Source organism: Lucilia sericata, unplaced genomic scaffold (assembly GCF_015586225.1).
Source record: "Lucilia sericata isolate MDLA Ls3-8-SP2 unplaced genomic scaffold, ASM1558622v1 Contig001807F_arrow, whole genome shotgun sequence".
NCBI lineage: Eukaryota > Metazoa > Arthropoda > Insecta > Diptera > Calliphoridae > Lucilia > Lucilia sericata.
In genome coordinates, this window is record NW_023995706.1 from 48,832 (window position 1) to 75,739 (window position 26,908).

General features: G+C 29.4%; 1 protein-coding gene across 1 annotated transcript; it reads right to left on the reverse strand.

Annotated features, from left to right (window-relative positions):
- LOC119612705 (dual specificity protein kinase splB-like) lies at nt 1-26,893 on the reverse strand (the record flags this gene model as incomplete). The annotated part of the gene is made up of 2 exons (XM_037968550.1): nt 25,696-26,893; nt 1-858 (listed from the first exon to the last, which is right to left on the reverse strand). A coding segment is annotated over exon 2 (634 nt), but the record flags the coding sequence as incomplete, so codon positions are not given.
- Nucleotides 26,894-26,908: the final 15 nt, after the last annotated feature.

The following is a 26,908-nucleotide window of genomic DNA, read 5'->3' on the forward strand; positions in this document are numbered from 1 at the left end:
CCAATATAGAAAGGAAAAGCCATAAGAAGAAATGCCATTTTAAAGATGAACAAAAGTTCCTGTTGTTAAACGAAGATGATGAGAATGGTGACGTTGTTATTGTAGTTGCTGTAGGAGTTATAGATGTTGCAGGAGCAGCGTAGAAATTGGATAAAGTTTTGGTTTTAATTTTGTACTGTTTTTGTTGTTGATGCTGTTGCAAAGACCACCACCAATAACAGCGTTTGTATACGTAGCGTATGCAACAACATATAGTTGTTGTAATGAAAGTAATAATACTGTTTGGACTGTTACAACTAAAATAAAATAAACTTAAACTTTGGCTACAACTAGGGCTAACACTAAAACTACTACTACAACTATTGTTGCAGTTGCTACTTCTACTATCTGTGTCAGTATCTTTTTTGCTTTTTTGCAAACATTTATTGCTGTTGGTTTTTCTATTGCTGTTGTTATTCATGTTGCAAATAGTATTAGTAAAGTTACAATGGCTTCTTGTTTTGAGTTTTGCTGCTTTTTGGCGTTGTCTAGTGTTATTTTCATTTATTATTGTTGTTGTTGCTGCTATTGCACTTGCTGGTACTTTTGCTGGTAGTTGGTAAAAGCCTCTTTTAACTTTCTTATTGTTGGCCATTTCTTATGATTTTCTTCTGGCTTATTTCTTTTTCAATTGTGTATTGTTGTTTTTTTGTTTTCATAAAATTTTGTTGAAATAGTTGTTAGTTTTGTTATTAATATCGCTCAACCGCATTTAAAATGAAATAGCAGAAAAGAAAACAATATTTTTCGAAATGTAGTTTTTTATGTTTTTTTGTTACTCTTTCCTTTCTTTAATACTTTTCACCAAAGTAATTTGTGCTGTTGAAGAAAAATTAAAAAAAAAGAAAACATTATTAATTTCTTTAACCCTCTTTTTTCTTACTTTATAATAAAAATAAATTGTTTAATCAAATAAAAGCATAAAATGTCCTATTGAATGTTATTAAATTAAGTACATAAGTACTTCTAAGCTGAAAGCAGCATGTCATATACGGTAATATCGGTATAAATATTTTCTATGTAAACCTAAATTTGTATAAAATTTTATAATTAAAATTAATTATAATTAAGTCCATTTAAGCTTATTTTTTAAAAAAAAATCGTCATTATTTATTTCATTTAATTCTATTAATTTAAGACTGCATTCATCAGTGCAAGCTAAATACTCTGGACTAAGGATAAGTCTCACCTATAGATCAGTCTAAAGTCTAAACAATAGATCAATTTAATATAAGTATATAGTCTGGAATATAGAGCACTCTAGATTTCAGACTACATATATTCCAGTTCACAATCTAGACTATTTATCAGTCTACAGTTAATGCTATATTCGAGATAAGTTAATGCTATATTCGAGATATTCTAGAATATAGACTAAAGATGAGTCTATTATCCAGATTATAGATTAGTCTGTAGTCCAGAATATATATCAGTCCATAGTCCAGACTATAGATCAGTCTACAGTCCAGACTATAGATCAGTCTACAGTCCAGACTATAGATCAGTCTATAGTCCAGACTTTAGATAAGTCTTTAGACCAGACTATAGATCAGTCTATAGTCCAGATTATAGACCAGCCCTTAGTCTAGACTGTAGACTAAAAATCAGTATATAGTGTAGAATGTAAATTAGTCAACATTCCAACTATAGAACAGTCTACAGTCTAGACTATAGATCAGTCTATAGTCCAGACTATAGATCAGTCTATAGTCCAGACTATAGATCAGTCTATAGTCCAGACTATAGATCAATCTGTAGTCCAGACTATAGATCAGTGTATAGTCCAGACAATAGACCGGTCTATAGTCCAGACTATAGATCAGTCTATAGTCCAGACTTTAGATCAGTCTGTAGTCCAGACTATAGATCAGTTTATAGTCCAGACTATTGACCAATCTATAGTCCAGACTATAGATCAGTCTATAGTCCAGACTATAGATCAGTCTATAGTCCAGTCTATAGATCAGTCTATAGTCCAGACTATAGATCAGACTATAGTCCAGACTATAGATCAGTCTATAGTCCAGACTATAGATCAGTCTATAGTCCAGACTATAGATCAGTCTATAGTCCAGACTATAGATCAGTCTATAGTCCAGACTTTAGATCAGTTTATAGTGCAGATTATAAATCAGTTCATAGTGCAGACTATAGATCAGTTTATAGTCCAGTCTATACATCAGTCTATAGTCCAGACTATAGATCAGTCCATAGTCCAAACTATGGATCAGTCTATTAATTAGTCTATTCCAGACTATTGATTAGTCTATATTCCAGACTATAGATCAGTTTATAGTACATACTATAGATCTGTCTATAGTCCTGACTATAGATCAGTCTATAGTCCTGATTATAGATCAGTCTATAGTCCAGACTATAGATTAGTCTATATTCTACACTATAGATCAGTCTACAGTACATATATAGATCAGTGTGTAGTTCAGACTATATATTAGTATATAGTCCAGAGTATAGATAGTTCTATAGGCCAGAATATAGATAGATCTATAGTCCAGAGTATAGATAAATCTTTAGTAGATACTATAGATCTATCTGTTTATTCCGTTTTTTTTTTTTTTTTTTCTTGTAAGTTTTTTACTTGTTTATGTTACGAGTAAACACTAGTATGTACAGTGTACACATACCAGACATTTTTTATATTGTAGGGTCTGCAACTTTTATGCTGTTAGAGGAGATTTTTTATTTTTTAAAACTGTCTGTTGTTGTAGATTTTTCTTTTTTTTAACAATTTAACGCTTTAGTTTAGTTTTGTAGGGATTTGTCTTTCAATTTGTTCTTATTACAGGATTTTGTAATTTTTTTTCCTGCTGTTGCTTTTTTCACAGCACTGGCTAGAGTTTTTGTTATTTTTTTTTTATAACCACTGACAGTTTATGGGTAGTTTAAGAGTTTGCTGTCTATGTCTTTGATTTTTTTCAGTTATAGACAGATATGTTTTACCACAAATTGCCAAGTCACTTTTACTTCGGTTTTTCTCAAATCTATAGACTATTTAAACATTTTGCAGAAATAAAACCTTCTTAAAATATACTAAAAATAGATTCTTTGCAAGAGAAACATTAGCATTTTTTTATAGTTTCGTTATTGTTTACTTGACTGTCAGCTGTTTAAATCTAAACACAATACGGTAAAATGATTTGTAACAGGCGTTTCCGTTTGTTGCTGGGTTGTGTTTATTTGTTTGCTTACAGTTTGTTCATGGCCAAGTATTTTGTTGTTTTATTTTTTAACCGCCCGCCCTGTTATTTGATTGAAGTTTACGTCTTTGTACAATTAATATTAAAAAAAAAAAACAAAAACAAACAACAGTAAAATGTTTTTATATTGTACATTACAGTGTCCTTGCAAAAAGCAGTCAAGTCAAAACCATAAAACAAAATATATAAAAATTTAACTGTTAAAACAAAAAAATATGTATAGAGTGTAAAAAACTTACTAATACATTGAAACAGTTGTCCTTCTTGTAGTTGACGTTACTTATTTTCTGGTTTCCGGTTTATTTTATTTGTTTCGTTTTTTTTATACCCTCCACCACCATCAGTGGTGATAGAGGGTATATATAACTTTGTCATTCCGTGTGTAACACCAAGAAATATTCATCTGAGACCCAACAAAGTATATATATTCTGGGTCCTTATCAAATTCTGAGTCGATTTAGCTATGTCCGTCTGTCCGTCTGTCCGTCTGTCCGTCTGTCTGTGTAAAACACGCTCACGATAAAACGAAGCAATAGAGCTTAACCAAATTCACCCAAAATGTTCTCCATTTTCCTAAGTTGTTTGGTATTGCAAATGGGCAAAATCGGTTCACACCGGAAAAAGTTATGAATCAAAATTTAAAACAACCTCGGAAAAAAATAAGCATTTTTTACACATTCTGATGTAGTTTTCTCGAAAACTATGCAAGATAATTCCATGGAAATCACCATACATTCGTTTCTGCACAAGATCTTGATCCCTGCTGAAAATGGCCAGAATCGGTCCACAATTTCATATACCTCCCATACAAAAGTACATATTCCCGGAAAATGGGTCTTTTGTTAATAACTTCCGCCACAATGTCGATATCTTCACAAAATTTTACAAATTAAAATCTTATGTAAATAGAATTCATTCAGAGAAAAAATTTTCTGGATCGGTCCATAATTGGACATAGCTCCCATACAAGGTCCCCTCCCGAAAATCACTTAAACGCGCATAACTCATAACTAAATTAAGATATCCAAATACAATTTGGTATAAGTATTGCCCATATGCATAGAAATATTACTGTGAAATTTTTTTCCGATCGGTCCATAATTGGTCATAGCTCCCATACAAGGTCCCCTCCCGAAAATCACTTAAACGCGCATAACTCATTACTAAATTAAGATATCCAAATAAAACTTGGTACAAGTATTGCCCATATGCATAGAAATATTACTGTGAAATTTTTTTCGGATCGGTCCATAATTGGTCATAGCTCCCATACAAGGTCCCCTCCCGAAAATCACTTAAACGCGCATAACTCACTACTAAATTAAGATATCCATATAAAATTTGGTACAAGTATTGCCCATATGCATAGAAATATTACTGTGAAATTTTTTTCCGATAGGTCCATAATTGGACATAACTCCCATACAAGGTCCCCTCCCGAAAATCACTTAAACGCGCATAACTAATTACTAAATTAAGATATCCAAATAAAATTTGGTATAAGTATTGCCCATATGCACAGAAATATTACTGTGAAATTTTTTTCCGATCGGTCCATAATTGGTCATAGGTCCCATACAAGGTCCCCTCCCGAAAATCACTTAAACGCGCATAACTCATTACTTAATTAAGATATCCATATAAAATTTGGTACGAGTATTGCCCATATGCATAGAAATATTACTGTGAAATTTTTTTCTGATCGGTCCATAATTGGACATAGCTCCCATACAAGGTCCCCTCCCGAAAATCACTTAAACGCGCATAACTCATAACTAAATTAAGATATCCAAATACAATTTGGTATAAGTATTGCCCATATGCATAGAAATATTACTGTGAAATTTTTTTCCGATCGGTCCATAATTGGTCATAGCTCCCATACAAGGTCCCCTCCCGAAAATCACTTAAACGCGCATAACTCATTACTAAATTAAGATATCCAAATAAAACTTGGTACAAGTATTGCCCATATGCATAGAAATATTACTGTGAAATTTTTTTCGGATCGGTCCATAATTGGTCATAGCTCCCATACAAGGTCCCCTCCCGAAAATCACTTAAACGCGCATAACTCACTACTAAATTAAGATATCCATATAAAATTTGGTACAAGTATTGCCCATATGCATAGAAATATTACTGTGAAATTTTTTTCCGATAGGTCCATAATTGGACATAACTCCCATACAAGGTCCCCTCCCGAAAATCACTTAAACGCGCATAACTAATTACTAAATTAAGATATCCAAATAACATTTGGTATAAGTATTGCCCATATGCACAGAAATATTACTGTGAAATTTTTTTCCGATCGGTCCATAATTGGTCATAGGTCCTATACAAGGTCCCCTCCCGAAAATCACTTAAACGCGCATAACTCATTACTTAATTAAGATATCCATATAAAATTTGGTACGAGTATTGCCCATATGCATAGAAATATTACTGTGAAATTTTTTTCTGATCGGTCCATAATTGATCATAGCTCCCATACAAGGTCCCCTCCCGAAAATCACTTAAACGCGCATAACTCATTACTAAATTAAGATATCCAAATAAAATTTGGTATAAGTATTGCCCATATGCATAGAAATATTACTCTGAAATTTTTTCCGATCGGTCCATAATTGGTCATAGCTCCAATACAAGGACCCCTCCCGAAAATCACTTAAACGCGCTTAACTCATAACTAAATTCAGATATCCATATAAAATTTGGTACCAATATTACTCATATGTACAGAAATATTGTTGTGAAATTTTTTTCCTATCGGTCCATAATTGATCATAGCTCCCATACAAGGTCCCCTCCCGAAAATCACTTAAACGCGCATAACTCATTACTAAATTAAGATATCCAAATAAAATTTGGTATAAGTATTGCCCATATGCATAGAAATATTACTGTGAAATTTTTTTCCGATCGGTCCATAATTGGTCATAGCTCCCATACAAGGACCCCTCCCGAAAATCACTTAAACGCGCTTAACTCATAACTAAATTCAGATATCCTTATAAAATTTGGTACCAATATTACTCATATGCATAGAAATATTGTTGTGAAATTTTTTTCCGATCGGTCCATAATTGGTCATAGCTCCCATACAAGGTCCCCTCTCGAAAATCACTTAAACGCGCATAACACATTACTAACTTAAGATATCCATATAAGGTTTGGTACAAGTATTACTCATATGCGCAGAAATATTACTGTGAAATTTGTTTTCGATCGGTCCATAATTGGTCATAGCTCCCATACAAGGTCCCCTCCCGAAAATGACTTAAACGCACATAACTCATTACTAAATTAAGATATCCATATAAAGTTTGGCAGAAATATTGCTCATATACAGAGAAATATTACTGTGAAATTGTTTTCCTATCGATCCATAATTGATCATAGCTCCCATACAAGGTCCCTTTCAGAAAAACACTTAAAGGCACATAACTCATTACCAAATAATGATATGTATGTATTTTTAAAATCCTTAAATCTTTCACACACATGCATACATGCAAATACGAGATATCGCTAAAGCATATCTTAGGGCGCTACAAAAATTTAAATGAAAGTGGCGTTTCTAATGTTCAATAAATCTTGGAATTGTAGTAGATTTAAGCTATTTAAATCTTGGGATTTTTCTATTTAAGACATGAGAAAACTTATTTCTACAAATATTTTATTAATTAGAAATGTATTAATACAAAAGTTACTGGTGGAGGGTATTTAAGATTCGGCTCAGCCGAATATAGCACTCTAACTTGTTTTATTCATCCAGTTTTTCCGCCTTCATTTTGTTTTACTTTTTTTTTTTTTGTTATTATTAAATTTATTTTTTCACATTGATTGTCAAAGGTTTTCCTGTGAGCCACAGTAATTGTTTTACAGTTATTATTTTCATATATTTTTTATTAATTTAAAATAACCATCTTTTTTTTACAACAATTCGCTTTGTTTGATTTTTTCTGTGTTTTATTTTTTTCCTTTTATTTAGAAGTTTGCTGAATGTGCTTTTAACTCAATTTTCGTTATTTTTTTATTAAGTTACTGCTGTCCTTTTTCTGGTTTAAATTTCAAAATTCCTTTAATATTTATTTTTTCGAGAAAAACACTTTGCTTATCTGCAACGAAAATAACGTTAAAAAATATTTTGTTTATAATGTATTATCAATTTTAATATTATTACGTTATGAAAGATATTAAGTTGAATTAACAAATTTTTGCTTTTAAATTAATTCAATATGCCAAATAAGTTTTTAACAAAAAATCGCTTAAAAAGGCTTTTTCTATCAACTATAGGACTATTTACTACAAAATCGATTTTTATCCGAAAAACATAAAGACCCAGAGATTTTTAAATAAAAAGTTGGATTTGACAATAAAAACACTTCAATTAAATCACTTAAATTTGAAATTTTTCTCTAAAAATCTTTCTTATAAATCTGTCCGTCTGTCCGACTGTCTGTCTGTGTGTCCATGTAAACCTTGTGCTGTTGGTGTGTTGGTGAAATTTATCACATGCACTTCACTTCAATCACTTCAATTTGGAACTTTTCTTTAAAAATTATTCTTATAAATTTGTCCGTCTGTCTGTACGACTGTCTGTCTGTCCGTCTGAGTGTCCATGTAAACATTGGTCGTAATTTTCAAGATAATTTGGTGGAATCACATGCTCTTAACTTCAATCACTTAAATTTCGAACTTTTCTATAAAAATGATTATTATAAATCTGTCCGTTCGTTCGTCTGTCTGTCTGTCTGTCTGTCTCTCTCTGTTTATCTGTCTGTGTGTCTGTCTGTCTGTCTCACTCTCTCTCTGTTTGTCTAACTGTCTGTCTGTCTGTCTGTCTCTCTGTCTGTCCATCTGTCCATGTAAACTTTGTGCAGACGCTACAGATCGTAATTTTTAAGATAATTTGGTGAAATTTATCACATGCTCTTCTTTTGATCTAAGGACGTAGTCTATTCATGGTTTAAATCGGTCCATTATTTCACCTAACCCCCTTTCAGAAAATCGCTTTTTTTGAAAACAAATTTTTAAAATATTTCGAAATTAAGATAAAATGCTTTATTATTACAAAAATACTTCACATTTTTAACACACTCACTGGTGTAGGGTATCATATCGTCAGCCATGTCCAACATTCTTAGTTGTTTCTAATTGAAGATATTTATATAACACATTTTTACTTCCTAATAATTTTAAACAATTATTTCTATGTTTTTCAAGTCAACTTATTACTCAGTAATTAACTATACAAATTTAGAATTAATAGTTGAAATATTGAGGTAATTAATTTGTACATTTTAGATATTTAAACCAAATGGAAAATTTCTAAAGCGAAAAATACCACTATTATTAATAAATATGAAAGAATGTAATATATAAGTTGCTGCCATTAGTTAAAAACATTTAAAAAGCTAAATATTAAACTAGATATGTAAATTATTAAAAAACACATACATACAAATATGTGTTTATATAGGGTTTCCTTGAAGTTTCCAGGAATATGAGGCGGCTTAACAAAATTGCTGGTTTTTACAAGCATTTCGATTGTATAAAATTCTCAAAATTTATTTCCCCAAAACCCCTCTAATATAAATATTTACTTAGTAATTAAAATAAATATTTGTGTTTAAAATTCTTTAGAAATTTTGAAAATCTACACTTATACATCCCTACAATATTTATTTATCAAACAAACACAATATTTAGGTCAAAATCAATTAAACAAAATAAATTATTTAAATGTGAAATTTCCAGCAATAAACTATAAACAAGGCATATAACAAGTACTTAGACTTTCAAGGCTGTATACTTGAAAATGTCTTGACAGATTTAAATTTCTATTTAATGTCTATTAAAAATAGTTTCAATTTAAAATTAATTTAAAACAAAATACAATGTTTATGACAAATTTATTTTAATAACAATTTTATTCAAGGTTATTTACAATGTATACAAACAAAATGAGTAAAAAATCCAGCAATTCTTAAAACTAATTAACTTTATAAAGATAGTCAAAAGTGTTCGTGAATCCAAAGCTCTTGATGAACTACTAAAGATTCTGGTCTTTAAAATAAGCAACAAATAAATACTTTACACTGGTGAAGCTATTAGCTAATGGTGGCCTATTGAGGGCTTTCCTTAAAATTTCCAGCTTTTAAACTGCAGGGTAATTTTTTAATACACACACCCCAGAGACATTTTGCTAAACACGTAAAATCATTCCTATATACTATAAAAATATGTATGTAACATGTACGTGCATGTCTGATTAGTAGTTGGTTGTGGCAATCAAAGTGGAAACAAAATAATTATGAATACAAAGTTATAATTCATGTTTAAGTAGTGGAAAGAGACTGAGGAAGAAAAATAAAAAATAAAATGGAAGTTTATTTTATAATTAAGTAGCAAGCAGCGATGTAAAATAGAAATGACAAATTGTACCAGGGGAATTCAAAATATATGTTCATCTTCTAGACCTATTTTTTCCATTTGACAGTTATTTGCAAAATAAATTAGTTTATTAAAAAATTAAAGAAATTAAATAGGTGGAAAAGTTAATAAGTTGGTAAGTTAGTAAGTTAGCAAGTTAGTAATTTAGTAAGTTAGTAAGTTGGTAAGTTAGTAAGTTAGTAAGTTAGTAAGTTAGTAAGTTAGTAAGTTAGTAAGTTAGTAAGTTAGTAAGTTAGTAAGTTAGTAAGTTAGTAAGTTAGTAAGTTAAGTTAGTAAGTTAGTAAGTTAGTAAGTTAGTAAGTTAGTAAGTTAGTAAGTTAGTAAGTTAGTAAGTTAGTAAGTTAGTAAGTTAGAAAGTTAGAAAGTTAGAAAGTTAGAAAGTTAGAAAGTTAGTAAGTTAGTAAGGTAGTAAGTTAGAAAGTTAGAAGTTAGTAAGTTAGTAAGTTAGTAAGTTAGTAAGTTAGTAAGTTAGTAAGTTAGTAAGTTAGTAAGTTAGTAAGTTAGTAAGTTAGTAAGTTAGTAAGTTAATAAGTTAGTAAGTTAGTAAGTTAGTAAGTTAGTAAGTTAGTAAGTTAATATGTTAGTAAGTTAGTAAGTTAGTAAGTTAGTAAGTTAGTAAGTTAGTAAGTTAGTAAGTTAGTAAGTTAGTAAGTTAGTAAGTTAGAAAGTTAGAAAGTTATAAAGTTAGAAAGTTAGTAAGGTAGTAAGTTAGAAAGTTAGTAAGTTAGTAGTTAGTAAGTTAGTAAGTTAGTAAGTTAGTAAGTTAGTAAGTTAGTAAGTTAGTAAGCTAGTAAGTTAGTAAGTTAGTAAGTTAGTAAGTTAGTAAGTTAGTAAGTTAATAAGTTAGTAAGTTAGTAAGTTAGTAAGTTAGTAAGTTAGTAAGTTAGTAAGTTAGTAAGTTAGTAAGTTAGTAAGTTAATATGTTAGTAAGTTAGTAAGTTAGTAAGTTAGTAAGTTAGTAAGTTAGTAAGTTAGTAAGTTAGTAAGTTAGTAAGTTAGTAAGTTAGTAAGTTAGTAAGTTGGTACGTTGGTAAGTTAATTTGATTGAAGAACAATTTCCAACCATCGGAGAATTGCGAATATAGATTTATTTTAAATTCCAAAAGTTTTCAAATGTTAAAATAATTTTATATTCCAATATTTCGTGTATCGTAAATTTGTGTAAAATTCGTGTTTCTTACATACTCCCCAATCTACAGGGTTATAACTTAAACTCTGTAAACTTTTCGGTTAGCATCTCGTTGTTTATGTTTATTAAAGTTTTTCTGCTTCTTTTATTCGTTAATAAATTAACTTGTGTAGAAGACTTACATATTTTAATTATAATTGTTGTTTTGTGTCATAATGGGAAATATGAGACATAATAATAATTTAAAATTTAAGAAAACACCAACAAAAGTAAACAAGTTGGCTTCAGTTTATGAGCATTATACTGGTCATAAATTTGAAAATAAAATTACTGAAATAAATACCAGACACCTCATTGTCATTTAATGCAAATATTAAGTTTCTGTTACTAACTACATAAAATTGTTGGTTGTTTGGTTGGTAAGAATAATTATAACTGGTGGAAAGAAACCAGAAAGTGATTATCATAAATTTTATGAGAAAAATTGAGAAAATTAAATTGTTTCAAAAAAAATATGTAATGATAAAAAAAATATGTATTTCAAAAATTTTATACTAAAAAGACCCTTATCTTTGTCATTTAAAAATACTTCAGTAAAATTGAAATTTCCAAACAATTTTAAATTTATGAAATACTCTAATTAGAATGTGTTTTGTAAGCTTACAATAAATTATTATTTCTTATATTTCATAATATTTATACTTTTAAAGCTTCTAAATACAAAACCCAAATAAGACAAACACATTTTAAGGCTCCAACTCTATATTTATAACACACACCTGAAAATCTAATATAACACTATAATAAATTCCAACATAGAAACAAAATTCTAATAATTCTACACATTATTAAGACCATAAAATTATAACCCTAAACATGAATATAAATAAATTTCTTTCTTTAATGTCACCTTCTCCTTTACCACCAAAAAAAAAAAAAACAGCGTGTAATTAACACAGAAAGTATTTTTATTATAGCCATAAGAAACGGTTTTATTTACACATGAAAATTTTAACCTATACTTATGGTAAAACTATTAAATATTAACGACTTATGAGAAGTTTTCACCTGCAAAATAAACATAAAACTATTTAAATTTATTAAGAATTTCTTAAATCTATAATTTAAGTAGAGAATTTTCTTTTATACTTAAAGTGCGGGCAATTTTGTTACATTTTTTTTCCGTTGTCCATAACAAGATTAATGCCGGCAACATTTGTTAACCGTAAAACTAAAATAAATTCTTGTTTAAATAAAGAAAAGATTCCAGCCTTTATTTGTATAAGAAGAGGAGAAAAAAATGAGTTAGAGATATAAACCAAAGAAATGCTTAGCCTAATTTCTCATTTTCAAAACAAAACCCACAATTTCTTGTTTTATTATTTTATATATTTATTATGGTCTTATCGTCTCTGTATTAGGGGTAGAAAGAAATGTTTAGACTCTTCATAAGAACTAGGTATATCTTTTAAAGGACGTATGTAATCTAGGTTATTGTATACCTTATAGTCTAGTCTATAGTCAAGTCTATAGTCAAGTCTATAGTCAAGTCTATAGTCTAGTCTATAGTATAGTCTATAGTCTAGTCTAAAGTTTAGTCTATAGTCTAGTCTATAGTCTAGTCTATAGTCTAGTCTATAGTCTATAGTCAGTCTATAGTCTAGTCTATAGTCTAGTCTTATAGTCTAGTCTATAGTCTAGTTATAGTCTAGTCTATAGTCTGTCTATAGTCTAGCTCTATAGTCTAGTCTATAGTCTAGTCTATAGTCTAGTCTATAGTCTAGTCTATAGTCTAGTCTATAGTCTAGTCTATAGTCTAGTCTATAGTCTAGTCTATAGTCTAGTCTATAGTCTAGTCTAGTCTAGTCTATAGTCTAGTCTATAGTCTAGTCTATAGTCTAGTCTATAGTCTAGTCTATAGTCTAGTCTATAGTCTAGTCTATAGTCTAGTCTATAGTCTAGTCTATAGTCTAGTCTATAGTCTAGTCTATAGTCTAGTCTATAGTCTAGTCTATAGTCTAGTCTATAGTCTAGTCTATAGCTAGTCTATAGTCTAGGTCTATAGTCTAGTCTATAGTCTAGTCTATAGTCTAGTCTATAGTCTAGTCTATAGTCTATTCTATAGTCTAGTCTATAGTCTAGTCTATAGTCTAGTCTATAGTCTAGTCTATAGTCTAGTCTACAGTCTAGTCTATAGTCTAGTCTATAGTCTAGTCTATAGTCTAGTCTATAGTTTAGTCTATAGTCTAGTCTATAGTCTAGTCAATAGTCTAGTCTATAGTCTAGTCTATAGTCTAGTCAATAGTCTAGTCTATAGTCTAGTCTATAGTTTAGTCTATAGTCTAGTCTATAGTCTAGTCTATAGTCTAGTCTATAGTCTAGTCTATAGTAGTCTATAGTCTAGTCTATAGTCTAGTCTATAGTCTAGTCTATAGTCTAGTCTATAGTCTAGTCTATAGTCTAGTCTATAGTCTAGTCTATAGTCTAGTCTATAGTCTAGTCTATAGTCTAGATAGTATAGTCTATAGTCTAACCTATAGTCTAGCCTATAGTCTAGCCTATAGTATAGTCTATAGTCTAGTCTAGTCTATAGTCTAGTCTATAGTCTAGTCTATAGTGTAGTCTATAGTCTAGTCTATAGTCTAGTCTAGTCTAGTGTAGTCTATAGTCTAGTCTATAGTCTAGTCTATAGTCTAGTCTATAGTCTAGTCTATAGTCCTAGTCTATAGTCTGTCTATAGTCTAGTCTATAGTGTCTAGTCTATAGTCTAGTCTATAGTCTGTCTATAGTCTATTCTATAGTCTAGTCTTATGTCTAGTCTATAAGTCTAGTCTACTAGTCTAGTCTATAGGTCTAGTCTATAGTCTAGTCTAATAGTCTAGTCTATAGACTTCGTCTATAGTCTAGTCTATAGTCTAGTCTAATAGTCTAGTCGATAGTCCTAGTCTAGTCTAGTTCAATAGTTCTAGTATATAGTCTAGTCTATAGTTTAGTCTATAGTTAGTCTATAGTCTAGTCTCATAGTCTAGTCTTCGTATAGTCTATAGTCTAGTAAGTCTAGGTCTATAGTCTAGTCTATCGTCTAGTCTATAGTCTAGTCTATAGTCTAGTCTATAGGTCTAGTCTATAGTCTAGTCTATAGTCAGTCTAGTCTGTCATAAGTCTAGTCTATAGATTCGTCTAATAGTTACATTAAGTTTTCCTAGCCTCATGTCTAGTCCATTAGTCTCCAAGTCTAGTCTATAGTCTAGTCTATAGTCTAGTCTATAGTCTAGTCTATAGTCCAGTCTATAGTCTAGTCTATAGTCTAGTCTATAGTCTAGTCTATAGTCTAGTCTATAGTCTAGTCTATAGTCTAGTCTATAGTCTAGTCTATAGTCTAGTCTATAGTCTAGTCTATAGTCTAGTCTATAGTCTAGTCTATAGTCTAGTCTATAGTCTAGTCTATAGTCTAGTCTATAGTCTAGTCTATAGTCTAGTCTATAGTCTAGTCTATAGTCTAGTCTATAGTCTAGTCTATAGTCTAGTCTATAGTCTAGTCTATAGTCTAGTCTATAGTCTAGTCTATAGTCTAGTCTATAGTCTAGTCTATAGTCTAGTCTATAGTCTAGTCTATAGTCTAGTCTATAGTCTAGTCTATAGTCTAGTCTATAGTCTAGTCTATAGTCTATATAGTAGTCTATAGTCTAGTCTATAGTCTAGTCTATAGTCTAGTCTATAGTCTAGTCTATAGTCTAGTCTATAGTCTAGTCTAGTCTATAGTCTAGTCTATAATCTAGTCTATAGTCTAGTCTATAGTCTAGTCTATAGTCTATAGTCTAGTCTAATCTAATAATCTAGTCTATAGTCTAATCTATAGTCTAGTCTATAGTCTAGTCTATTGTCTAGTCTAAGGTCTATTCTATAGTATAATTTTAACTTAAACATTTTAGATGGCAGTCCAATAAATATATTATTACACCCTACAATTGTGGCTTTTGCTGTTGTTGTTTTTCAGTTTATATTTCTGTTGTTGTTGTTGTCGTCATAATAAAAGGGGTTTTAAGAAATTGTTCATTTCTTTCAATTTATTTGTTGTTCTTTTGTTAAGAATCTGTTTTTTCCCCGACTTATTTTTTATATATATTTATTTTTAGGCAGCAATGAAAGTGGAAATAAATATAATAAGTGCGAGTACAAATAGTATGAGAATTATAAACGCAAAACCTAGTTTGACAAATATACAAACAAGTAGATATATAGAATAAATATTTACAAACAAAACCAGATTCAAGGATATGTACATACCCTGCGGTACACAGAGGCTATATCTCACTTGTGAAAAAAATCAGTTGCTTATGCCGAAATTAAAAAGAGAAAAACATACATATGTATATATATGTGTGAGTAGAAGTCATGGTTGAAGAAAGACTCTCATTATGACAAAGATCGCAAACAAATTAGATAACGAAATAGTTAACAATTTAAAAAAATCTGTCTTATAGGGGTACATGATATCCTGGGAAAACCACTGCTTACATACAACTATATATTTTTTAGGTAAGTATAGTATATAGTCATAAAGCAAATGTTTCTATTAGCGTATCTGAACGAACCCATCGCTCTTAAAATGTCAAATGCTTACATTTAACTTTCTTGTTCAACACTTTAACAGAACGTTGACTTATTTCGTTATTGTTGTTTTTGTCGTTTGTGTTTTTTTTTTCAGTTTTTTTAGCCAGACCTTTAATGGCGCACAACATACATAACGTTTATTTTTTATGGTTTTATTTCCTTTATATATTTATTTATTTTTTTTACTTCAATACACAGACAGCCTCAAGAAAATACTTTTTATACTAAATATTTACTGAAAAAAATAAACCCGAAATAAACATATAGAAATTCTTAAATTTTTTTTTTTCATATACACTTGCTTACAAATACTTGTAGTGGTAATGTGAGAATGTATTTGATTTTTTTGTATGTAAAAGAATGCGTCAACATTGAATTTGGTGTGTAAGAAAATTTCCACTTGAGTGGTTAAGATGTATTAAAAGGATAAGAAAATCTAAAGCAACGAAATACCTTTAATAGCCACTTTCAATTTGTAATTTTATATCCTTTATTTTTGAAAAACATGAAAAATTAGGTTAGAAAAATATATGTAAATGTAAACAATTTTATTTTTTTTTTTTTAATCCTTAATGCATTTCTAGTTAAAGGGGAATCGTTTTTTGAAACCACCCACCCAATGGGGTGTCCGTTAAAAGGACTCCAATTACTAATTATTAATGTATAAATATTAATTGATATTTACTCTGGAATAATTCTGTATTGATTAGTCTGATTTGAGTGAATTTCTGAATTGCTAAAAAATTTCTGAAAACTAGACTTAATTTCCAATCCATTGATATATAAAATGTCTACCTTGTCCTTTTCACATGTAAAACTAAGGAGGAAATATTTAACATATCAAGGTGGATGGCTCCTAAATTTTGATGTCGACTTTGCGATTTGTGAATTTTTGACCTAAAGTTTAATTTTATATAAAAAATAGGCATTTGTTTGAATGGACCTTGTTCCCTCGATATAAAAAATTTTGAATTTTTAAACCCACCATCAAAAAAGATGGGGGGTATAATGATTTTGTCATTCCGTTTGTAACACATCGAAATATTCGTCATAGACCCACAAAAGTATATATATTCTGGGTCCTTATTAAATTCTTAGACGATCTAGCCATGTCCGTCCGTCCATCCGACTGTCTGTCTTTTGAAAACACGATAGAGTCCGAACGGTATGTGCTAGAAGGTTGAAATTTTCCAGAAATATTTTCCATAGGTAAGGTTTGTTTGGTATTGGTCCACGTTTTCGGATAGCCCCCATACAAGTGGACCCCCGAAAACAGACTTAACGGACATATATGATTTAAAAGTTTAACTATAGCAATAAAATTCAATATAAATAAGTGTTATATGAGCCAAAAACTCCCTGCCAAATTTTATGAGGATCGGTCCATAATTAACCCTACCCCCCATATAAGATCCCCTTCAGAAAATGACTTTAACGCTCATTACTCGCTTACAAATTCGACCATAGCGATGAAATTTGACATAAGTAAGGATCTTAGGAGCCAAAACCTTTTCAACAAATTTTGTGTGGATCGGTCCATAATTGACCCTACCACCAATCGGTCCCCTCCATAAAATTACTATAACGCTCATACAAATACGAGTATAGCGATGAAATTTGATACAAGTAAGTTACTTTGAAGCCAAAACTTCTGTAACAAGTTTTATGTGGATCGGTCCATAATTGACCCTATCCCCCATATAAGGTCTCCTTCAGAAAATTACTTTAACGCTCATTACTGGCTTCAAAATACGATTACAGCAATGAAATTTGACATCAGCAAATCTCTTATGAACCAAAATCTCTCCACCGAATTTTATGTGGAAGTATAGCGATGAAATTTTACATAAGTAAGTGTCTTGCTATCAAAAATCTCTCTACCACATTTTATATGGATCGGTCCATAATTAACCCTACCCCCATATAAGATCCCCATCAGAAAATGACTTTAACGCGTCGAAATAGCGATGAAATTTGACAAGTAAGTAACTTTCAAGCCGAAACCTCTCTACCCAATTTTATGTGGATCGATCCATAATTGACCCTATCCCCCATATTAGGTCCCCTTCAGAATGTTACTTTAACGTTTTCTGGCTTAAAAATACATGTACACTCTACAGTTATGAAATTTGATATAAGAAAGTTTTATAGAATTTCATGCGAAAAGTTTCGGTAACTTACCCTACCCGCCCATATAAGCCTGCCTCGAAAGAATTACTTTAGCGCTAATTACTGACATAAAAATGCGAGTACAGTGATGCTATTCGATGTAAACATGTTTATATGAACCAAAATCGGTCTACAAAATTTTATGAAAAACGATCAGTTAATTTGATGAGTGATCGTGATGTTAGGGGAGCATTCCTTTTATGGCATACGGTTCGATGGTGGGTATATGAGATTCGGCACAGCCGAATATAACACTCTTACTTGTTTTTTTTTTTTGTATACCACTGAGCACCATTTACGAAAAACTAAAAAAAATCATAATATAGAGATTTTTTTAAAATTAAAAATATTTAAATTTGCATTAATGTAAAATTCGAATGGATAAAGATATAGAAACAAAATTTTGGAATATATAGATTCAAGTCTTTATAAAATAATTTCGTTTTTACAATTTTTTATTCAAATCAAAATATTTGTTTCAAAATTGACCAAGTGTTCGCTAAACTAAGCAAAATTTTATTTTACATATTTGTACATTAAGTTCTCTTTCCTGCAGAAAAATTTATTCTATAAAAGAATGTATATTTGGAAAAAAAATCTAGGAAATGCGGTCCTTTTTACATGTTGCAATTTTGGATGCATCTAACTTTTTATAGGGACAAGATAATTTATTTAGAATTTTGTGATCAAATTGAAGGGGCTACCCACTTGACCCCATTCCGCTTTCGATCACCAACAACTGCCAAAAACTCATAAACACCTCAGCTCAAAACATGTGTTTGGAGTGAGGTGTTTCTAAACCACTGTGCAATGGTGAAGAGTATACAAAGTTTGGTACAGCCTAATATAACACTCTTGTGTGTGTAATACTAAAAATACTTTCACTTACACTTAGTACAAATATTAGTCTTCAATTTAGTAAGTATTTACTAAATTGTTCTTGTTTTTTTTTATGTTTTACTAATATTTTTATGGGTACATAGTTACACCGTTTTATTTTCTAGTCTGACAAACAAAATTACCCAAAATAGCCAGAAACGAAAAGAAAGAAAACAAAAACTAAATTTACGTTATAATAAATTCATTTTCATTTTTAGTAATAACTGTAATTATGTACTTTTCTATTTCCATATTACAAATTTATACATACAAAAGCAGACTTATGTAGAAAAAAACTGGAAATTTGTATTATTTAGTTTTTTACTGCATGTTCATAGAACGTCCCATAAATTTGTTCCATGTATTTACAAGCAGAACCTTTAATTTGTATAGAAAAATTATGAAGGAAAAAGTGTAGAAATAATGAAAAAAATGTTCTACTAGGCTATAATTTCCTAAAATAAAGCAACATCAATACAGCTATTTTTTCATTAAACAATATGTATTAATTTCAAGTACAAGTTCCTGAAAAAAAAACAAAAAAATACATAAAAATATTACCATTTGTTGATTTTACTTTAAACTAAAGTTTTCTTTCTTTTTATAAGTTTTTAAATTCATTACGCCTCTTCCTAGTTTCTATTTTTGTTTTGCATTTTTTTTTGCTCTCCCTTATACAACAAATTATACAAAAGGGACTTTATTATGGTGTGTTTAGCTTAGTGTCCTTAGGGAAGTTGTTTCTTTTTTTATTAATATCTTTTATATGACTTTTTTTTTGTAGGGTTCTTGTTAAAATGTTGCAATAAAGTTCAATTTATAAATAAATATTTATTTTCTACGAAACTGTTAATAATGTTATTTAATATTTATACAAAAATTTAATCAGTAAAAAACGAAAGAAATGGAAACTTTAGAGGAAATTATGTACAGGAAACTTTAGTTAAAAATGGGTGGGTGTTGTTAATTTAAAAATTCTAATGATTAAATTACTTGATATACACAGTTTTAAGACGGGTGTTTATTTTAAGATTTTGTACTGTTATATTTGTAAATATTTTAGTAATATTTGAACTTCTAAAGAAAGCTTTGTGATAAAGTACTCTTGTTCTAATGTATAGTTCTTCGCAGAGGACGAAATATCAGAATTAACACAAATCACCCAATAGCTTTTCTACCCCAAATATTTGTCTAATTGAAGTAACATTGACATTAACCCTAATATGCTCCATAAAGGCAAATATGTTATATCATAGAGAAAGCATTTCTTATGAAATAGCTTATTAATTTTTATTGAATTCATCTAATACCTTGATATTTTAACGATTTACTAGCATACCCTGGGTGCTTCGCTACCCTAACAAAATTAAATACATACAAAATTTTGTTAGTTTGTTTGTTAGTTAGTTAGTTAGTTAGTAGTTAGTTATTTAGTTAGTTAGTTAGTTAGTTAGTTAGTTAGTTAGTTAGTTAGTTAGTTAGTTAGTAGTTAGTTAGTTAGTTAGTTAGTTAGTTAGTTAGTTAGTTAGTTAGTTAGTTAGTTAGTTAGTTAGTTAGTTAGTTAGTTAGTTAGTTAGTTAGTTAGTTAGTTAGTTAGTTAGTTAGTTAGTTAGTTAGTTAGTAGTTAGTTAGTTAGTTAGTTAGTTAGTTAGTTAGTAGTTAGTTAGTTAGTTAGTTAGTTAGTTAGTTAGTTAGTTAGTAGTTAGTTAGTTAGTTAGTTAGTTAGTTAGTTAGTTAGTTAGTTAGTTAGTTAGTTAGTTAGTTAGTTAGTTAGTTAGTTAGTTAGTTAGTTAGTTAGTTAGTTAGTTAGTTAGTTAGTTAGTTAGTTAGTTAGTTAGTTAGTTAGTTAGTTAGTTAGTTAGTTAGTTAGTAGTTAGTAGTTAGTTAGTTAGTTAGTAGTTAGTTAGTTAGTTAGTTAGTTAGTTAGTTAGTTAGTTAGTTAGTTAGTTAGTTAGTTAGTTAGTTAGTAGTTAGTTAGTTAGTTAGTTAGTTAGTTAGTTAGTAGTTAGTTAGTTAGTTAGTTAGTTAGTTAGTAGTTAGTTAGTTAGTTAGTTAGTTAGTTAGTTAGTTAGTTAGTTAGTTAGTTAGTTAGTAGTTAGTTAGTTAGTTAGTTAGTTAGTTAGTAGTTAGTTAGTTAGTTAGTTAGTTAGTTAGTTAGTTAGTTAGTTAGTTAGTAGTTAGTTAGTTAGTTAGTTAGTTAGTTAGTTAGTTAGTTAGTTAGTAGTTAGTTAGTTAGTTAGTTAGTTAGTTAGTTAGTTAGTTAGTTAGTTAGTTAGTTAGTAGTTAGTTAGTTAGGTTAGTTAGTTAGTTAGTTAGTTAGTTAGTTAGTTAGTTTGTTAGTTAGTTAGTTAGTTTGAAAAGAGGATGTATATACATCAAATCCGAAGAAATACACCTAGGCCTCTATCGGGCCTGTTGTGCGCTCCTTAACCCGAGCCTCAGGTGGGAATCGAACCCACCACCTCCGGTCTACCAGACTAGAACACTAACCACTTCTTTTATAAAAAATTAAAACTGATTTAGAAAAAATCTTACTGTTTCAGTTTTTTACGTTCAATATCACGTGAATAAATTCGCATTCAGGAAGAATTTTTTATTTTTAGTTTCATTCGTTTAGCTTCCACATTATAGAAATTTTCGAAATTACTATTTGAAAAAAGTACTATAAAATACCTCCTATTTAATCAATTTATGTTTCTGTGTTCAATATTATAAACAATTCAAAAAATATTATTTGATGAATGAAAAAGTACCAAAAGTCCCTTTCTGTAGATTCTCATTCACTAAGTTCCCTATATTTAAAATTTTATATTTCTATGTTCAATCGGAAAAGCGAAAAAGTACAATAATCTCTATCAATAAATTCTCATTTAATAAGGATGTGTTCCGGTTAACCATTATAGAGAAACCAAAAGGTACCATTTGAAGAATGGAAAATTACCAAAGAGTACCCACTTACAGAATATTATTCAGTCAAGACCATGTATGTTTAAATTTATGTTCCTAGGTTGAATATTTTAGAAAATTCAAAAAGTACCATTTATGAGATAAAAAGTACTAAAAAGTTCTCTACCTTAGTGGCAAGTATTAATAAAAATAGTACAATTTTTCCCCTTTTCGCTTAGAAATATACTTTTTGAGAATTAAGTTTACAAAATTTTCCGTATTTAAATCTTATATATCACAGATAAAATTCAAACGATTCAAATTTGCATTCATTTGTTCCAGAAAAATTGTGCTTTCAAAAAGTACCAAACAATTATTCGAATTTGGTTCCAGTACTCGAATTCCAAAATAATATACCAATATCTTATATTGTGTGAGTAAATAAACTACTTTTTCAAACTTTATAAAAATTGGCTCAAAAAGTTTGAATAAAATTAAATTTCCCGTTTTTCCCCCTTTTGGTACTTTTTTCCCCAGTGAAATAGCAAACATTTTATTTCAATAAATATTACAGAGTTAGTCCGTAATTTAATAGGAATACTTCAATAAATCGAAAAAGTTTTCTTAATGTGCTAAAAAAGTACCAAAAATACAGTTTTCTCCCTTTTACACCCAAAAAGGGCTGAATTTAAAAAAAGTACGAAACAGTTGTCTCTTAATTTTGGGAGATATATTCAAAATATTTACAAAAATGTTATTTTGTTTATTAGTTAAAAAGTTCTAAACGGCCAAAAATGGTACCAAAATCACCTTTGTTACACATTTTCACCCCTTAAATGTACGAATTTCAAATAAGTACCAGACACCCATATGCTTATTTTAAGAGTAGATACATGTGCATTTAAATTATTTTTTTGTATCACTAATATTAGGAAAGATAATTAAGAAAACCGGTTTTACCCGCTTTTTCCCTTTTTTACCCCTAAATGTACAAATTTAAACAAATCCCTCCTTAGTGGATCTATATAACCAAAAACACATCTACTGTCAAAATTTCATGATTCTAGGTACAGCCGTTTGGGCTTATATATAGGCAAAAAATTAGCAATTTGGGGAATTTGAGATAAATACTAAAAATTGGCACATAGCTTCCCCTTAGCATAATTAGTAAGGAACAAATTAGAGTGCTATATTCGGCTGAGCCGAATCTTAAATACCCTCCACCAGCTACTTATATATAAATACTTTTTTAATTGATCAAATATTTATAGAAATAAGTTTAAATAGCTTAAATCATACTATAAATTCAAGATATATTGAACATTACAAACACCATTTTCTTTAATACTTTTATGGCGCCCTAAAATATGCTTTAGCGATAATTAATAATTTGTATATGTGTTAAAGGTGTAAGGACATACAAATACATATACATATAGTTGTACACAAAATGTTTATAATAATTTTATAAAAGATATCACAACTAGTTAAATACGGTTAAAGTGATTTTCGAGAAGTGACCTAGTATGGAACATCTGACCAATTGTAGACCGATCGTAAAAAAATGTTCTAGCTACATTTCTGTATATAAAAGTAAAATATGGATCGATCTGAATAAATTTTATAATACTAATTTTAAATTAGAAAAAAGTTATATTTCTGACAAAATTTTGTATGGATATCATTATTTGGTAATGAGTTATGTGCGTTTAAGTGTTTTTCTGAAGGGGACCTTGTATGTGAGCTACGACCAAATATGGTCCGATCCGGATAAAACATCTACGGAAACATTTCTGCATATAAAAGAAATATTTGTGCCAAATCTTGTATGGTTATCTTAATTATGAGTAATGAGTTAATCGCGGTTAAGTGATTTTCGGAAGGGGACCTTGTATGGGAGCTATGACCAATTTTGGACCGATCGGAAAAAAAATTCATAGTAATATTTCGGTATATGATAGCAATACTTGTACCAAATTTTATGTAGATATCTTAATTTGGTAATGAATTATGTGTGTTTAAGTGATTTTCGGGAGGGGACCTTGTATGGGAGCTATGTCCAATTATGAACCGATCCAGAAATTTTTTCTCTGAATGAATTCTATTGACATAAGATTTTAATTTGTAAAATTTTGTGAAGATATCGACATTGTGACGGAAGTTATTAACAAAAAACCTATTTTCCATGAATATGTACTTATGTATGGGAGGTATATGAAATTGTGGAGCGATTCCGGCAATTTTCAGGAGGAATCAAGCTTTTGTGCAGAAACGAACGTATGATGATTTTCGTGGAATTATCTTGCATAGTTTTCGAGATAATAACATCAGAATGTGTAAAAAATGCTTATTTTTTTCGAGGTTGTTTTAAATTTTGATTCATAACTTTTCCCGATGTGAACCGATTTTACTCACTTTCAATACCAAACAACTTAGGAAAATTAAGAACATTTTGGGTGAATTTGGTTAAATTCTATTGCTTTGTTTTACCGTGAGAGTGTTTTACACAGACATACGGACAGACGAATATAGCTAGATCGACTCAGAATTTGATAAGGACCCAGAATATACATATGTACCTTGTTGGGTATTAGATGAATATTTCTGGTTATAAAAATATTAGCATATTCCAAGGAATATTATCTTTAATATAATTTATAAAACACAAAAATCGAACTGTGAAGAAGTAGTTATATTTTAAATTTCAGCTCATTCGGATCATAAATTGATTCCGCCCTCAATCAACTATAACTGTCAATCAACTCGAAAACATCTCAGTTCCAAATATGTGAAAGTTCATTGCGATATATCCAATAGCTTTACAAAAATTAAAGTTTCTTAACCATTGTGTTTCTTATACGAAATTAATTTAAGTCAAAATTTTTAATATGTTAGAACAGGATTTGCACATTCGTAATTGAGTATATTTCAACGTAATTTTTATATATTTGAGAAATCGGACAAGAAAATACCGTACCATTTAACCTTAACTTACACTATGCGACAAAAATAAATACCTGGGAAGTGATATTATTTTTCTAAAAGGCGGATCCGAGTATCACAAGAATCTGTTTTTTTGAAATTTGCTAAACACCTACAAAATCTTGAGATTCGGGTTGAAACACAGTTTTTCGTATCTTTCAGAACTTATAAGTCTTTAATCCTTTCACGCACAAAACTAAACCGTTGGACATGTTATGGATATGACTTCACCACACATGTTATTTTGACGAATATTGATAATTTTAGATGAAAAATGGAAAAAGTGTTTTCAAAGGATATTACAGGATTTTATCCTTTTTAGCATGAAGTGACATCAAATTCTAAAAAATAACTTATTTTTCTTTGGAAATAACCATTTACTGTAGCTTTAAACTCAAAATTACGCTCAAAATCGAGAAAATTTTAAAAAAATCTTGGGACACCGGTGTCCCGTATACGTGAAAGAGTTAACTTAGTTAAATCTAAATCGATTTAAAGTTTCTCAACAGATTTAGAAAGTAGAAACTGAGGCCTTTAAAATAACATATATGATGAGAAATATTTTAAAATTTTGATTTTAGTTTTGCATCGTTTTACAAGCTTAGATATGTTTTTTCAAAGTATTTTATATAGGAACCGCACTATTTATTAATCGATTAGAAACCCATGTCTATTCATGAGTAAAATACAACTTTGTTTGTCGTTATTACTTGACGACGTTATTGATCTTTATCTTAATACAAAATAGTTCAAAAACTGATATAGTGAAGTATGCTTTATATGGGGGATAGGGTTAAATATGAGCCGATCCTCGCAAAATTTTGTGGAAGGATTTATTTTTATATAAAAGGTTTTTTGCTGAATTTCATCGTGATGTGAGTAAATTAAAATAATGTAAGTCAGGTGTCAAAATTACCCCAACATTCGTAGTTAAAGGTTAATCTTTTGGTTTGATTTTTGGGAACTCTAAATTGATTTGAACTAAATTTTGTCCGATCTTTGCAAAATTTGGTGGAAGGATTTATGTTTATATAAAAATTATTTATGCTGAATTTCATCGTGATGTGAGTAAATTAAAATAATGTAAGTCAGGTGTCAAAATTACCCCAACGTTCGTAGTTAAAGGTTAATATTTTGGTTTGATTTTTGGGCACTCAAAATTGATTTGAACAAAATTTTGTCCTGATAGGGAATTTATGATAGTTCTAATGATATTTCGAAAGAAAAATTGTAATAGAAAACATGAACAAAATTATTGCATTAAATTTAAACAAAAAATATTTGTTAAATATAATAATGACATAAATTTCTATTTACCATAATTAATCATTTATTTTTGCAATCCTTCAAAAGCCATTAGCCATTAAGGTTGGTTAAAATAGGAAACACAGAAACGTTCACCTAAAACCGAGAACAATAAATATGCCAAACAGTTGGTTTCAGTTGTTAAACACAAAAACCAGCGAAAAAATGAGAGCAATTGAAACAAAACAAAATAATAAACAACGTTTAACTAAAGTTTTATAAAACCGCACACACTATATTGTTTTAAACGTTCATGTAATCAATGGTTTTTCAAGTTAAAATTATTAAGATAAATGAACGAATTATGATGATTAATGGCAAATTTGTTACACAAAAAAAGGGGTGCCATCGCTAAGAAAAACAGCACGTGTTTGTTTTGTTTTCTTTATAAATATTTCATTTAATCTTTTGTTTAACAAAATTTATTGTTTTTATAAATACACTTTGTTTTTAATATGATTTATTTTTATATATTATTTTAAGGAAATTTTCCAAATAGATTTATTTATGGGAATTTGTTATTGTATTGAAGGGATTTTATTTAATTTTGTTATTTTAGTTTGGTTTTTATAATTATATTATTGTTGTTGTATTGGTATTTTGTTTAATGTTGTAAACATTTAAATTTGATTGCTGTTTTTGTTATATTTCGATTTGTTATTGTTATTATTGTGGTTGTAGGATTTTGTTTTTGTATAACAAATTATAAGTTGTCACGCACTTAACGGTAGTTTCATTCATAATTTATGCATTTGTATTTGTCAAAATGTTTTAAAAAGCCAAAAAACACATCAAATACAAGTTGTGCCACAGTTCACACACTCATCCTTAGGCACACACACACACACACCTGAACATACTATATACACGCACTCATTTAACTTGGTTTTTTTTTACTTATACACCCACATAAATGTAGGAACCCAGCATGTAGCCCACAATAATATTTATACTCTGAAAAACCGCAGGCAATTATTTAGTTTTTAAAGCCCTTTTAATGGTTAGAAGAGAAAATTTTTCAATAATTTTTTCATTTCCTTTTCAAAGGTTTATTATTTATATAATTTTATTTATGTTTAGATTTATTTTCCGTTTATATTATAGCTTTAAATTAAATTATTGCAGTTGCTTATTTATTATCCCTATTCTTAAAGTTTCTTTTAATATATACGTTCCCGTTTGTATTTAGCTTAACAACCGTACGGCCCGAATATCGTTAAACGAC